At 36.7% G+C, this 15,449-nt stretch overlaps 1 protein-coding gene across 3 annotated transcripts in view; it reads right to left on the reverse strand.

Annotated features, from left to right (window-relative positions):
• The window catches only part of CSMD1 (CUB and Sushi multiple domains 1), a 2,142,320-nt gene that overhangs the window by 1,523,555 nt on the left and 603,316 nt on the right, over positions 1-15,449 (reverse strand). For all 3 annotated transcript variants that reach the window (XM_035269622.3, XM_017963591.4, XM_008979004.5), the window contains exon 3: positions 11,290-11,402. In XM_035269622.3, the coding sequence (XP_035125513.3) occupies positions 11,290-11,402 (113 nt within the window). The remainder of the gene's footprint in view (positions 1-11,289; positions 11,403-15,449) is intronic.

Consider the following 15,449-nt stretch of genomic DNA (forward strand, 5'->3'; position numbering starts at 1 on the left):
TTTTTAAACACATAAACCAGATAAAGAGACAAAGCATAGAGAAGGAGAAGGTGGGACAGAGGTAGACACAGGCTTCCCCAGAATAAGATGGCAAAGAGAAATTTGGCACAAAATGAGAGGGGCGTAAGTGTTACAGGAGAATGTAATCTCATGCATAATTTGGAAGAAAGAACCATCCTGCGTTTTCTTAGAGGCCATCTTCTAGGCCAATCTAGGTCGAATGGAAGAAATTAAAAGTTTTCTAAACCAGATACTGAATCCAACAGTTCAGATCACTAATTCTGTGAGCCTCATGACAACTCTTACAGGTAGGTTCTATTTCTCGTTTTACAAGTGGAAGTGAGTTGAGGTAATGAGGGCTTAGTCACTAGAACAACAGCCACACTCAGTGACTGGGAAACTGAACTCAACCCACACCTCAGAATTCATGGCCTAATCCACGTGTAAACAATTAATTTACCCTAAAACTCTGCATTTTTAGTGTCCAAATAGTATATAGCCAATATCTGATGGCATTTAAACAGAAAGCCATCTAATTTCTAGTTACTGTAGAAGAAAGGCAGAGACTATGAAAAATCAAGGTCTCATTTTTTGCTTATTAAAGTTCATTTTAAATAACAAACAATTGTTTGGCTTTCAACCGTTTTCTGAGAGTGCATATTATCAAATGTAATGTATATGCCTATAAACTTGGAGAAATTTACCTCTGACACAAGAGAGTGAGCACTGGGGAAAAAAATCAATCAAAAAGAAAAAAGTCTTGGGAGAGAAGTGGTACAGAAAATACAATGTAAATTATGATTAAGATGCAAAACATTAAGAAATGCAAGTGGAATAATTCATGAGCTGGGAATCCCCTCTGCAGTGGTTTGGATGTGGTTTGTTGCCACCAAAACTTATGTTGAAGTTTAACTGTCAATGAAATAAGGTTGGGAGGTGGGGGCCTTAGAGGCAATTAGGTTAATAAGATCAATGAATGTCTTTCTAGACTAGATTTGTTCTGGCAGGACTAGGTTAGTTCTTAGAACAGTGGATTGTTATGAAGTGAGGTTGCTCCTGTGTCTCACCCCTTCTGCATGCAGGCTTCTCCACCATGTGACAGCACTCTCCCCACCCCTGTTATAAGGCATCCCAAGACCCTCTCCAAGAGTGACCACCTGATCTTCAACCTCCCAACCTGCATATCCACGAGAATCATCTCCTCCCTTTATAAATTACCCAGTCTCAAGTAATATGGCAACACAAAATGAACTAGGAAACCCGTCAAGTACAAATATTAATATATATTTAGTTACTGAAAACTGATTCTGAAACTGGCTCTTCTATGGAATTGCCTTGCCCTTTAGTATATTCCTTGTAGACAAGTGATTATTTCTGTGAGTAGATTTCTAACAAGAACACTTTGTTTTCTCTTATAAAGATCAGCTACTGTGCTAGTTTTAGGATTCATTAACTTAACCATTTGAAAAAAATACCTAGTGAAGGACTTTTAATTACTTGGTTCTATATTTCCAATTTTAATTAAGAGCTAGAGATGCACTTAACAATATTAATTTTCATATCATCATCAGACACTTCTTACTCTGCAGTGTCCATTATTTAATGTTTTCTGTGCTCATCGCAATGAGTGGAATAACAAGTTATTTGGAAAAAAATACAGCAATCCCTTTTTCCGGTCATTCCATTCTTCTTAAAACTAATTTATTTTCACAATTCACATATTCTCCTGCACTTTTCTAAACACTCATAAAAGCATACATATGTATGTGATGTATTTGTACATATGAACATATAAGAATTCACACATATGTGGACAGTCACATACCTATGCAAGTTTTTTTATATCTTTACCAAAATGGAATCATATTGTATGTTTTCACCTTAATGTGCCATGCACATCTCCTGAGATCAATACATATAAGACTAAAAGGAATCATTTTTAGTAGTACTAGAACTTTAAAGAAAATGTTTTCTTATGATGCCTTGATAGAAAGTACACAGCAACATAGCAAGGACTGTGTGTGTGTGTGTGCGTGTGTGTATGTGTGTGTATGTAGCCAGGGCAAATGATTACCTAAATATCTCAATGTACCTCTGATACAGTTTGGGTGTTTGTCAATGTGCAAACCTCATGTTGAATTATAATCTCCAAAACTGGAGGTGGGGCCTGGTAGGAGGTGATTAGATCATGAAGGGTGGATTTCTGAGGGATAGTTTAGCATCACCCCCTTGGTACCCTCCTGGACACAACGAAAAAGGTTCGCCAAAAATTAACAGAAAAGTGCATGGCACCTCTCACTCCTTCTCTTGCTTCTGTGCTTGCCTTGTGTTGCACCAGCTCCTCCCTCACCTTCCACCATTACTGGAAGCTTCCTGAGGCCTCACCCGAAGCCCGGAAGATGCCAAGGCCATGCTTCCTGCCCAGCCTGCAGAACTGTGGGCCAATTACACCTATTTTCTTTGTAAATTACCCAGTCCCCAGTATTTCTTAATATTAATACAAGAATGTGCTAATATGGCCTCACAAATGAAATTTCTCTTAATGAATATGCAATGGTCTCTTTCAATTGAAGCAGAAACTAGATTTTGTGATGCTGAGATTCATTGTCAGGGTTAAATGTACGTTAATTAAGTTCACATAACCAACATATAAAGACAAAGTGTAAAATAAAGTTCATAGGAATTAGACTATTTACACTGATATGACTTTTCTTTTTAATCACTCTAGGCCTATATGTGAAGGCAAACTGTAATGGAAGGATGTCTGCTTGAACAAGGGATTCAGAACGAGAAAAAATAAGACCTAAGATAACTGACAACAATCAGATAACAGAAAGGCTGATGTCTCAGGTTAACAGGGCTTACATTACCAATGGACAGAAGCCATTTTTATCTTTCATTAGTTATGAAATTTGCGATAACTTGAAGTTCATAAAATATTCTTCCAGAAAAACACACAAAGTTGTGCGTATATTTTCACAGCTTCATAGACAAAGATATTTCATGACCCTCAAACTAAGAAAGTTAGACCTATAGAATATGGATAGCCTCACAGTGGACCAGAACCATTAGAGTTAGCACCCTATATTCACACTCATCCCAGGAAAGGTTGTTGAGTTGACTGCAACCATCAAACCATCAGGCGCAACTGTGAGCTGGCTAAGGTTTCCTTTCCTTGAGGTGGATCCTAAATGAGGCACATTCCCCTTGGTCAGTGCGCTTTTATGAGGTTCATGGGGCTGCCCAAACCAATTCTACCATTCATTCTCTCACCAGACACATGGGAAGTTACAGGTAGCGCAGAAGGCTTGCTAGATTGGCTAAATTTGTTTCTTTACTGCAGTTCAGCATCTCTCCTCTCACCATTTGGTTGTTTTAAAGTCATACTCTCAGAAGGCAATTATATCTCCGCTGTATCCCTGCTTTTAGCAGACATGAGTGTTGATGTACTCTCAGCAATAATTCTTTTCTTTTAAAAATCGTTTTATTAGAGCAAGAATGCTTAGTATGAGATCTACCCTTATAACAAATATTTAACTGCACAAGACGGTATTGTTGAGTATACATGCAATGCTGTGCCGCTAATCCCTAGAACTTACCCAGTGAATATTTTCAAATGTCATTGAACAAAGTTTGATTAGTGGTTCTAATATAGCTAGGGTTCAAAACCACTGCAAATGGAGGACAAAGAAGAGACTTCAGCAGATTCTGGCAACTAAGCCTAGAGACAGCTAGGGCGAGGACCCTAGTTCTACTTGTTACCAAATGAGGAAGGAATGTGTTTGCAGAAAGGATACCCAGCTTTACCAGTCTAAGTTACCTAATTACCCAAGGGGGAAGTAAGAATGGAAATGTTGCATTTGTTTCAAGCTCTGTAACTGTTATAAATCTAAAACAGTGTTCCAGTGTGGGCTAATGGAGAGCCAGCTGCTGCTCCCGCACTTGCACCTTCTTGAAGAGGAAGCATTTCTATTCTGCCAGGTGCATCATGCATGCTGCATGCTTTAATTCAGGTGGCGTTTGGGTAATCACTTCAAGGGAGAAATAAATCAGTGCTGACATTCTAAATAAAGCTCTGAGCTTGAAGGGTAAAAATCTAGCTGCTCTTTCTAAATCCAGATCCATAGGTGTTAAAGGAAAGAAAATTCTGCTTGAGGGACATGTCAGAGGAAAATGCCACGTGTATTCAGCCAACACAGGGACACCCTGATAACAGGAAGCCCCACCCACCCTTAGCGTTAATTACTTCCTGAAACCTGAAGAAAAGGTCTCTTTGGCAGCCAAGATTCACTTTTCTCTGGTGAAAATTCAAAGAATATATCAAAGTGTTGGCCATTTTCTTCCATAAAATAAATGTTCAACAGATTAATCAATACTACTCACTCATTTTCTGTTTGCGAGGATTACATTTCATGTCCTATACTGAGCAAAAATTTTAAGAGGATGTGCTTATCCACAGTTTGTAAGCCATCAACTATGATCCATATTGTGGATCATATAGTCTCTTTATCTTTAAATCAGTTCAGTGATTTTCTTTTTAGAAACTTCTGCATGAGTGGGTGTGTCCACTAGAGAGAAAATCAGATTCAAATTTTCAACTGCAATACTTACTGACCGTTTTCCTTTTAGGTTTTGAGGAAAGGAATCTGAACTACTAGATGAAATTAAGTGAGGGGTAAGTGTAGATTTTATCAAAAATATTTTAGAATATTTCTCATGGGCCAAGTATCAAGGATTCAAATTTTCCTTAGACTTAATTATTGCCCTCAAGGGTACAAAGAGAAATGACCCACGGAGCAGGCCTATTAGGTGCCACCTAATAGCTTCCATGAAGTACTGTGAGAATTCAGAACTCACTCAACCCATGTGTGGTTTTCCGCCTGCAAGTATTTTTGGACATTATAACTATCACTTAATAGCCAAAAGATAACAAACTGTCACATAGAAGCATATGCAAACAAAAACGCTATATTGTATTTCATCGTCCAGTGAAAGTAATTCAGCCTTTTGTAAAGGATCTCACAGAGTAAGTTTTCTGTTGCAAGGACAAAACGATATAAACTCAATTTCCTAACCTCGAGATAGGGTAGAAGGGCTCAGCTCTAGGCTCTCTGAGCTCCCAAGAACCCAGGCTCAGAATCATCTCCCTTTGCTCCCCACTAAACTCAGCCTCCATCACCTCCACCTCGCGTCTGCGTCCCTTCTTCCTGTAAACCACACCGCTGAGCATTCTCTAAGACATCCATCTGTTTTCCTCCATACTTCTGCGGGTGGTTCTCCTCACTCAGAAAGATACGTCTACTGTCTGTCCTTGGGAACTTCTATTCAGGGTCTGGCACAAAGCAGGCGTTTAGCACATGTGCTTTAAGAACACGTCCTTCAGGTCGTGGCCCAAGCATCCACTCTGTGATGGTCTCTACCTGGCCCACATACACTTGGTCTTTCCCTTCCTCTTCTGCCCTCTCCTGTAAAGCCGGCATGACTACTGAGTCACTCAAAATGACACGGATATTCTCTTGGATTGTTTCATTCTCCTCCACTGGTCACTGAGAATAAACACTGTTCATCTCATCTCTGTGTTCCTATAACTTAACTCAATATTGTCTCTGGTAGAGGCCCCATGAATGCTGAGTAAATAAGTGAGAGAAGAAATGAATGAGCAAATCTGTGTATCCACTTATACATTGTGTGTGCATATGTAAGTATGGACAGCCATATGTGTGTGGGAACATGTGTATAGTTGTGTGCATTTTTGAGTGTATATCTGTGTATGTGTGTTTACATAAACTTAGATATACAAGAGGAAACAGCAAGTGTTTAAGGAATGCAGCTTCTGTGATACGTAGAAATGTGGATAATTTCTGCCTTCATTACCTAGAGCTACTGGATCTTGGGAAGCTAAAATACTGTAGTTTACTACCTCACTTTCTCTATCTGATAGGTCACCTTACTTCACTTAGACAACGTCTGTGAAGGTTCAATAAGAAAAGTCAGGTATGAGCTTTACACTGTCCAGGGCACGTCTGTCTGTCTGTCTGTCTCTCTGTCTGTCCACCCACCTACCAACCAACAAATCTAGCTACCTAACCATCCAGCCATTCTCTATCTATCTGTCATCTATCTACCTACACATCTGTCCATTTTAAATCTATCCATAATCTATATATCCACCTATCTACCATCTGTCTACCTACACTATCATCCATTGTTTCATTATCCATCCATCTACCTATCTATTCACATGCACTTTAATGAGTAGAACACAATGTTATAACTGATAGAATGATTTTAAGACAAAAACAAACATAAAAGAATCCCTTGGGCCAGGCGTGGTGGCTCATGCCTGTAATTCCAGCACTTTGGGAAGCTGAGGCAGGTGGATCACGAGGTCAAGAGATCAAGACCATCCTGGTCAACATGGTGAAACCCCGTCTCTACTAAAAATACAAAAAATTAGCTGGGCATGGTGGTGCGTGCCTGTATTTCCAGCTACTCGGGAGGCTGAGGCAGGAGAATTGCCTGAACCCAGGAGGCGGAGGTTGCGGTGAGCCGAGATCGCACCATTGCACTCCAGCCTGGGTAACAAGAGTGAAACTCCACCTCAAAAAAAAAAGAATCCCTTTAGATTTTATTGAGTTAAACAGATTCTTAAACCACGTTCATGGGGAAATGTTTTTCCCACTCCAACCAATAAGCTATTTTATTTATATGAAAATTTGTTTTCTTTCATAAGCACACTTTTGCTATGCAGTATTGTTGAATTCCTCCTCACTGTACCTCCAGAATTTATTCATTAAAATATCTGATACTTTCAGATTCTTAGAGATTTTATGCATAAAATTTAAAACAAATATATTTACAAATGGCCCCTTGTGAAGCTGGGGCAAATGTTGAAAATGTAAAATCAGTACGTTATAATTAACAAGTGACACGTGGGTTTGTGTTTGTTTTCTCCTTTTCAAGTACCATATCAGTCACGATATTTAAAGGAATCTTAATACAAATAGGTTTCTACCATTCTTATCAGTTTTGCTTTAATCAATAATCCAATTTAACTTTTCTTCTTCCTTGTCAATTTTATTATAACTGTCTGTACCAAAATGTGTAATTTCATTCAGATTTATTTCAAAATCCTTCCATCCCATGAATAAAGCTTTTGGCGACTGTTTCAAACAAAAGTTGTGTGTAATCTATGGAATTGTCTTACACTGTGAAGACATGTGCTATACAAAGCAAGCAGTGATTCTAGCTAATAAATATTGGAGTCACTATTTTGATTCAGAGTTGGCGCTTTCCATCCAGAATCAAGTTTGGTTATGCACAAAAATTTTCCACAAGCTACTAGATCATAAAGAATATAACTTAAAAATTTACAAAAAGAAGTAAAGTAAACCTAAATTATAGTACATAATTCCTGAAAGCAAGATTTTAAAAATAGAACCAGCATTTAAGTTATTGAAGTCCCTGTATGAAGATTTTACCAGATAGTTTATAAAACCTTTGAAAGGACATTCATAATAAAAATGTGCACTAAAATTGATTAAAAATACATATTTAGACTTTAGAACCAAAATAAACATTTTGAGTCCACAAGTTTTGATAACAGATTCACTTATGTTTCCAATATTTTGCTTACATTTTTACTAATAAGAAAAACCATTATAAAAGAGATGAATTTCTTTTTAAAACCTAAAGAGAAAAAAAATAAAAACATAAAAAGTCCATCAGTGTGAGAGGCTCTGAGGGGCACAGTTTTTAGATAACTGTGTATCGCCCAGTCTGTACATTTTCTTCAGTGTCCTCAAGTCTAATATTTGTCAGCCTTTGTCTCACATCAATTTTCTGACCTAATTAATGTTTTTCTTCAAACAAAGGTAAGCATGATGACAAAATAATATTTTCTTAATATTTAAGATTTTGATAATAGAAGACTGAAATACACAAATATATAAAATTTCTACATAGAAATTCAAAATTGGGCACATGTAGTAATTTTAATAGTAATCTCTCTCACTGTAAATTATATGTAATCCTAATATTTTGTGTTATAAACTTATCAGTTATGCAAATTTGTTAGTTTGCAATGAAAACTATGTCCAAGTATAGAACTAGCAAGTCAAATCTTACAAGAACACTGTATTAAGTTAGTAACTATAATTTCATTCCATATTTAGCAGTTGAAAACTAGTTAATTTTAATCTATACGCTTGATTTCTAAGACTTGCTAAGGTCTATATTCAGAAAGTAATATACTGTAAATGATCACTGTTAGTAAGTTTTGTCAATGTTCCCATTGAAGTCCCCGAGTTAAATTCAATGAACATGTTAATTGTAATATTTTAATTTATTGTTTCCATACTCATTATGTAGCTTAATATTTCCATTTGTAAATAATAACTTATGTGAACAATATCATTTACAAAATAGTGCCAGAAAACACTTGAGTTCAGTGTTTAGATTCTGTACGTTTCCAGGCTGATCATGTTTACACAGCTCTTAGAAGGTTGGAAGACTTTTCTCATTTCAAGCCAGTAAATTTCAATTAAAAATTTATACGGCTGGTAATACTACCTAATTCTAGTTTTAATTGAAAGAAAATAATATGAGTTTATTTTAACATAAAAGCTCATTTTATATTTAAATCCAGTTACCTTTACAGGTCTTAGATAATACATCAATATTTTATTCTATTATTTGACTCATACAAATTACTTGATGGGTCAAATAACAGGATACTTGGGCAGTCTCTTCAAAATAAAAACTAAAAGGAAAGAAGGATATCTGGGTCATCAGAAAAAGAATTTTGTAATTCTAAAGCAACTTGAGATATTTTTCTGACCACTATAATTGATCCTGCTTCACTTACACATATGAATAGGTATACTGGCTTATTGTATGCACTCTTAATAATGTTCCAGGACATTGCCTTGGTAAGTTACAGTTACTTAAAGTTTATGGCCAAAGTGCTTGTTACCTGCAACAAAAATTGCTGTGAAAGCTTCCTCTCCTCTAGATCAATTCTCTCTCTTTTTTTAATCTCCCACTTAAGACTAGGATTGATAATTTTTCTCCAGATAATCCACACTCATTCTTGCAGGAGACCTTAAAGCTAACTGATCAATGATTTTGACATATAGATATTAAATACTGGATACCATTTTGGTTTAGCCAACAGCTTCTTTTTAATGGGTTTTTTTTCTTTAAATGTAGGTTCGTCTTTACTTGTAAACATCAGACTATAGTATCACCATTTAAAATTGAAATATCACAAAAATATTTTCTATATAGCCACACTAAAAAATAAATACAGGTAACTTACGGCCCTATTCCATTTTCTAGCAAGCTTTCCAGTTGATCTTTTGGAGTAACACCAGTATTTTTTCAACATAGACAACCCTGCCCTGTATGTTTACCGTCACGACCATTAGTAAAGCCAACAACAGCCCAGAAACATATGATAGAATTATTCATGTAGCAATCTCTCAACAGCAAGAGAGTTTTTATAACATACATTTTGGGAGCCTAGAAACACCTGGTTTCAGCTTGAGCAGGAGGGGAGGAAAATTGCCAAGTTTTCTAAAATGTGGAAGCATCATCTATGTTCTGAACACATATCGTACGTTAACCGGACAAAGTATGTTTTGCATAGAGAGGGTATGGACTGCTTTAGAGATGCTTCTGTAATATTCTAAAAAAAATGAAGTTATAGAAATTATGGTTTATAAGAACTGATACATTGATAAAATCAAAAGTGAAAGCTAATAACATCCATTGATGTGAAATTGGCCTGCTGCTTTCCAAAGACTGACTTATTCCTTGACAGTAACGTACTTAAAGGTGACAGACTCTTTCCAGCCACTGATGCTGGTTCATGCACAAATGTCATGGCCTCCAAGACACTAGAGGTGGAATCACACACCATTCTCAGCATGATTCCACACATACCTTTAACTGAAAGGATAAACTTGTTTGTTCCTCTGTCTCTGCAAAGAGAACCTTCTACCCTTTTATTTTCTGATAATCTCACTACAGCCAAACTCATCTGCACAAACCACAAGTAGATTTTAACTTTCCACAAAATATCATTTTTGCCCAACAGAGAATTCCCAATCAGAATATAAACTTGTGACTTAGCATAGAACACCATCCAAAGTAAACAATGTGTGTTGTAAATAGGGGTTGGCTTCTGCCTCTATCCATACATCGCTTTTAAGTTTACAGACTCCAGAGTTTGTGTTAAAGACAATAGCTCTTGTATTACATGCAAAACAAATTTTAAAATCTCCAGCAAAACAGTACCAAGGTAGACACGCCTCAGCCTTTGACGTATTACTAGTTCAATTTCTTAAAACCTAATACTTAAAAAGTTAATTTCCTTTTCCAAAGTTCTATCTCTTCTTTGTAAAAAAAAATTTCTGCCAAAAGCTATTTTAATAATGATAGCAATATCCCAAAGGTATCTAGGCACAAATCTGAAGACATGACAACAAATAAAATCTCTGTGCCCTGCATGATCAAACAGTAAAACAAATTAATTTTCTCTATTAAAACTTTCAGCTACTACAACAAAAGCTCATTTAGTGAAATTTCCTTTACTTAATCACCATCCATATAAGTGTCCAACCATAACGTTAATAAAATCCTTCTGGGCCGGGCACGGTGGCTCATGCCTGTAATCCCAGCACTTTGGGAGGCCGAGGCGGGTGGATCACGAGGTCAAGAGATTGAGACCATCCAGGTCAACATGGTGAAACCCCGTCTCTACTAAAAATACAAAAAAATAGCTGGGCATGGTGGCGTGTGCCTGTAATCCCAGCTACTCAGGAGGCTCAGGCAGGAGAATCGCTTGAACCCAGGAGGCGGAGGTTGTGGTGAGCCGAGATTGCGCCATTGCACTCCAGCCTGGGTAACAACAGCGAAACTCCATCTCAAAAAATAAATAAATAAAATAAAATCCTTCTGCATTAAAAATAAACTCTTCACAGTACAAGAGGGCTAAAAGTTTATATTCAAACATCCCAAAGCATTTTCACTACAAATTAACAAAAAGAAAATGCAAACGAGAAAAGTCCCACCCATAAGCAAAAAAACTGAGAACAGGTTTTGGGCTTGAAAGTTTGGCGATTCTAACAGTGTTACCCAATGCCAGTGTATTAAACAGAAGCCAAATGTCCATACCACAAAACGACCTGTGACACAGCAGCGCACTTTTTCATTGTTCATGCAGAGTAGCCTGTATTAGATCATTTGAACAGTGAATGCTTGTGCAAAACGCAACACGTCTCCTACCTTCATATAACGCTTTGAAGCCTTGGGCACTCACGGCGAAGTCTGTCGTGAACCACAGAGTGAGGATAGATCCAGTGCTCACTATAGAGGAGGGCAGCTCAAACCCCGATAATCTAAATTTAAAACAAGACACGAAGAGAGTTAAAAGCATGAATTTGTTACAAAAACTAATGTGATGAAGTCACTGAATGGTACACTCACATGAAATATGGCATTAAACACTTAGATAATCCACACACATGGCGTTGGTTGGTATGTATTTGAAATCAAACATTTTCAAGTATCAGAGTTTACTTAATTAAATTTTGAGAAAATTTACTGTTGAAAAAACTGTTCTATATAATATGCCCTTGTCTTAGATGCTCCTTGGTTTTGAACGGCTATAATCTACTGCAAACTACGTTGAATTTTAATTTTAAGTTCTGGGGTATATGTGTAGGATGTGCAGGCTCGTTACATAAGTAATTGAGTGCCATGATGGTTTGCTGCACCTATCAACCCATCACCCAGGTATTAAGCCCAGCATGCATTATCTATTTTTTCCTAATTCTCTAATATTAAATGTTTTCTAATTTTATGTATATATATATATGTGTGTGTGTGTGTGTGTGTGTATGTGTATGTGTGTGTGTGTGTATATATATATATAAAACAGGCAAAGTGTGTGCATGTGTGTATAAACATTTGTACACTACGACATTAAAGCATTACAAAGCCACTGAGGTGATTGCAAAAGAGTCTGTGATTCAGTCAGATTCCGAGCAGTGCTCTTGGGGAAAGTGAGATGACCAGGATGGCAAAGGCCCCATGCAATAGGCAGTGAGCTGTCTGGAGGGCAAATAAATCCTGAGACAGCTCTGCGATCCTCAGTAGGACTCCCAACATAAGAATGCTAAGAATACCTACATTCTGGTAAGTAGCTTATTATCTGTGTTATAAAATCCACAAACTCCTGTGCTGTGGAGGCTGGTCTGTCCTTTCTCACCCTCCTAGGAGCCTTCCTCCATGCCTGTGTTTTGGTTTCTCAGCTTTCCTAGCTGACACAACTAAGGGATCTTCACCAACTCTCAAATTATATTCATCCTTGTAAACTGCAGTTATCTGCTGTCTGTTCTTTATTTTTCAATTCAATCCCTTAAAGAGACTCATTTGTCTTTTAATTTTTTTACCATTGGATACCGAGCCAAACCACTTCCAGACTGTTCACTCACATCACTAAATGACTGAGGAATGGAAAAAGAAACCACTGTCATACCATAAGACACTGCCTTGTGATTTATATGTTATCTGATGCAACACGAAAGGCAATTCAGTAAAGCAAACATGACTTTAAAAAAGGAAGAAAAGACAACAGTGAGTTTAAATTCTCCTGTGACTGAAGCCCGGCAGGATTACAGAACTCACCAACCCTATATAACAACAGTATTTAATCAATATTTACAGAGCACTTCACACAACAAGAACAGAGCACACATTTCTTTCAAGTGCCCATAGAATATATATCAAGATAAACCATCTTATAGACCATAAAACAAACCTCAACCCCTTTAAAATAACTGAAATCATATAGTGTCTTCTCTGACTGCCATGCTATCAAGTCAGAAATTAATAAGATTAAAAATGACAGGAAAATATCTAATTACTTGGAAAATAAACAGCACAATTCTGAATAAAACATGGAGCAAAGAGGAAGTATCAAGGAAAATAAAACCTTACATGAACTGAATGAAAATAAAAAATACAACATATTAAAAATTTTAAGACTCAGTTAAGCAGTATTGAGAAGATAATTGATAGTATTAAAAACACAAGCTAGAAAAAAGAAACTCCCAAATTCCTAATCCAAATTCTCATCTCAAGAACTATAACAGAAAAAAAAAAAAAAAAAAAGAATGAAACTAAAGGAAACAGAAAGCAAGAAACAAGGAAAGTATAGAAATCAATAAAATTTAAAGAAAAAAGAACAAATAACGAAACAAAGAACCAGTTCTTTCAGGAAAAAAAAATCAATAAAATTGACAGAGTGACTACGTAATTGGGACTTTCAGAAGGTCCAAATAGTCACTGTCAGGCATTAAACATTAAATATTACTATGAACTCAGAAGACAAAAAAGATATTAAGAAACTATGTATGTACATTTGGCAACTAAGACAATATAGGCCACTAACTCAAAAAATAAATGATTACAACTAACCAATGAAAAACTACATGATGTGAATTAACCTATAGCTATTAAAACTCCTAAATAGGCCGGGCGCGGTGGCTCAAGCCTGTATGTAATCCCAGCACTTTGGGAGGCCGAGGCGGGTGGATCACGAGGTCAACAGATCGAGACCATCCTGGTCAGCAAGGTGAAACCCTGTCTCTACTAAAAATACAAAAAATTAGCTGGGCATGGTGGCGCATGCCTGTAATCCCAGCTATTCAGGAGGCTGAGGCAGGAGAATTGCCTGAACCCAGGAGGCGGAGGTTGCGGTGAGCCGAGAGCACGCCATTGCACTCCAGCCTGGGTAACGAGTGAAACTCCATCTCAAAAAAAAAAAAAATCCTAAATACATTTCCAGCAAATGTTCCTACTGGAGAATTGTACCTTTAAAGAATTAACACCAATTGTACACACTTTAAAGAATTAACACTAATTGCACACAATCTCTTCCAGAAAACCTAAGTAGATCCACTGCTTTTCTAGTAATTTTGTGGCATCAACAGTACCCTTTCCTTAGGGGCTGAATTATGCTCTTCCCACCAATTCATATTCAAGGGCTTCATATTGAAGCCCCAACATAACTTATTTGGAAATAGGGCTTTACAGAGTAATTATAGTTATGTGGTGTTAAATAATTAGGACTCTGATCCTACAGGATCAGGGTCCCGTAAAAAGAGGAAAACAGGAAGATATCTTTCTTCCTTGACACATGCTCAGAAAAGTCCAGTAAACACAGAGCAGGAAGGCTGCTGTCTGCAGGTCAAGAGGAGAGCCCTCATCAGAAATTGAACATGCTGGACTCTGAGCTCAGACTTCCAGTCTCCAGAACTGTGAGAAAACTGTGTTTCTCAATCCCTGTAGTTTATAGGATTTTGTTATGGCAGCCTCAGTAGACTAAGACACTCTGATATCAAAACCAGATAAATGCAGATAAAAGAAAAATAAAACAGTCTCTCTCATGCATGTAGATGCAAAAATCCTTAACCAAGTAAGAGAAAATAGAAGTGGGCAACATGACAAGAGTTATACAACATGATATCAGAGTGGTTCAATCTTTGAAAATTAATCCGTATAATCTGCATTACTAATGGGCTAACAAAGTACAATCACAAGATCATAGTAATCTATGTAGAAAAAAGCATTTGACAATAATGAACACTGAGTCATGAGAAAACTTCTCAGTAAAATATGATTGGAGGGAATATTCTCCAACTTGACAAAGAATATCTCTACAAAAAAAAAAAAAAAAAAAAAAAAAGCCCAAAGAGAACATTTTACTTAGTGGTGAAAGACTGAATATTCTGTGTAAGACTGGGAACATGACAAGAAATATCTGCTTTGAACACTTATTCAGTATTGTGATGGAAGACCCATGAATGCAATAATGCAAGAAAAGAAAATAAATGCACACAGGTCAGAAAGGAATAAATGAAATTACCATTATTTGCAGATCGCATAGTGATCTTTATAGAAAATGTCAAGGGATCTGCAAGAAAACTCATAGAGCTAACACTTGATGTCATCAAATGCACAGGCACACAATGAACATATAAAAATCTACTGTATTTCTGCATACTAGCAATGAACATGTGGACATCAAAATCTGAAATACATCAATTACAATAACTCAAAAAGAAAAGCTTCTGTATAAATACAACAAGGTATGCCCAGCAGTATATACAGAAAAGTACACAACGTTGAAGAAAACATTCAGAGTAATGCTAATTAAATGGAGATACACCATGTCAATAGACTGGAAGACTCACTAATGTAAAGATACAGGTTCTTTCTAAATTGATACAGGTTTTACACAACTTCTATCAAAATTCCAGCAAGTTTTTTTTTTTTTTGTAAATATAGCAAGATCATTCTAAAATGTATATACGAAGGCAAAACAGAATAGCTCGAATAATTTTGTGAAAGAATAAAGTAGAAAAATTAGTTTACCTCAT

The sequence above is a fragment of the Callithrix jacchus genome, chromosome 13, assembly GCF_049354715.1.
Source record: "Callithrix jacchus isolate 240 chromosome 13, calJac240_pri, whole genome shotgun sequence".
NCBI classification, from domain to species: domain Eukaryota; kingdom Metazoa; phylum Chordata; class Mammalia; order Primates; family Cebidae; genus Callithrix; species Callithrix jacchus.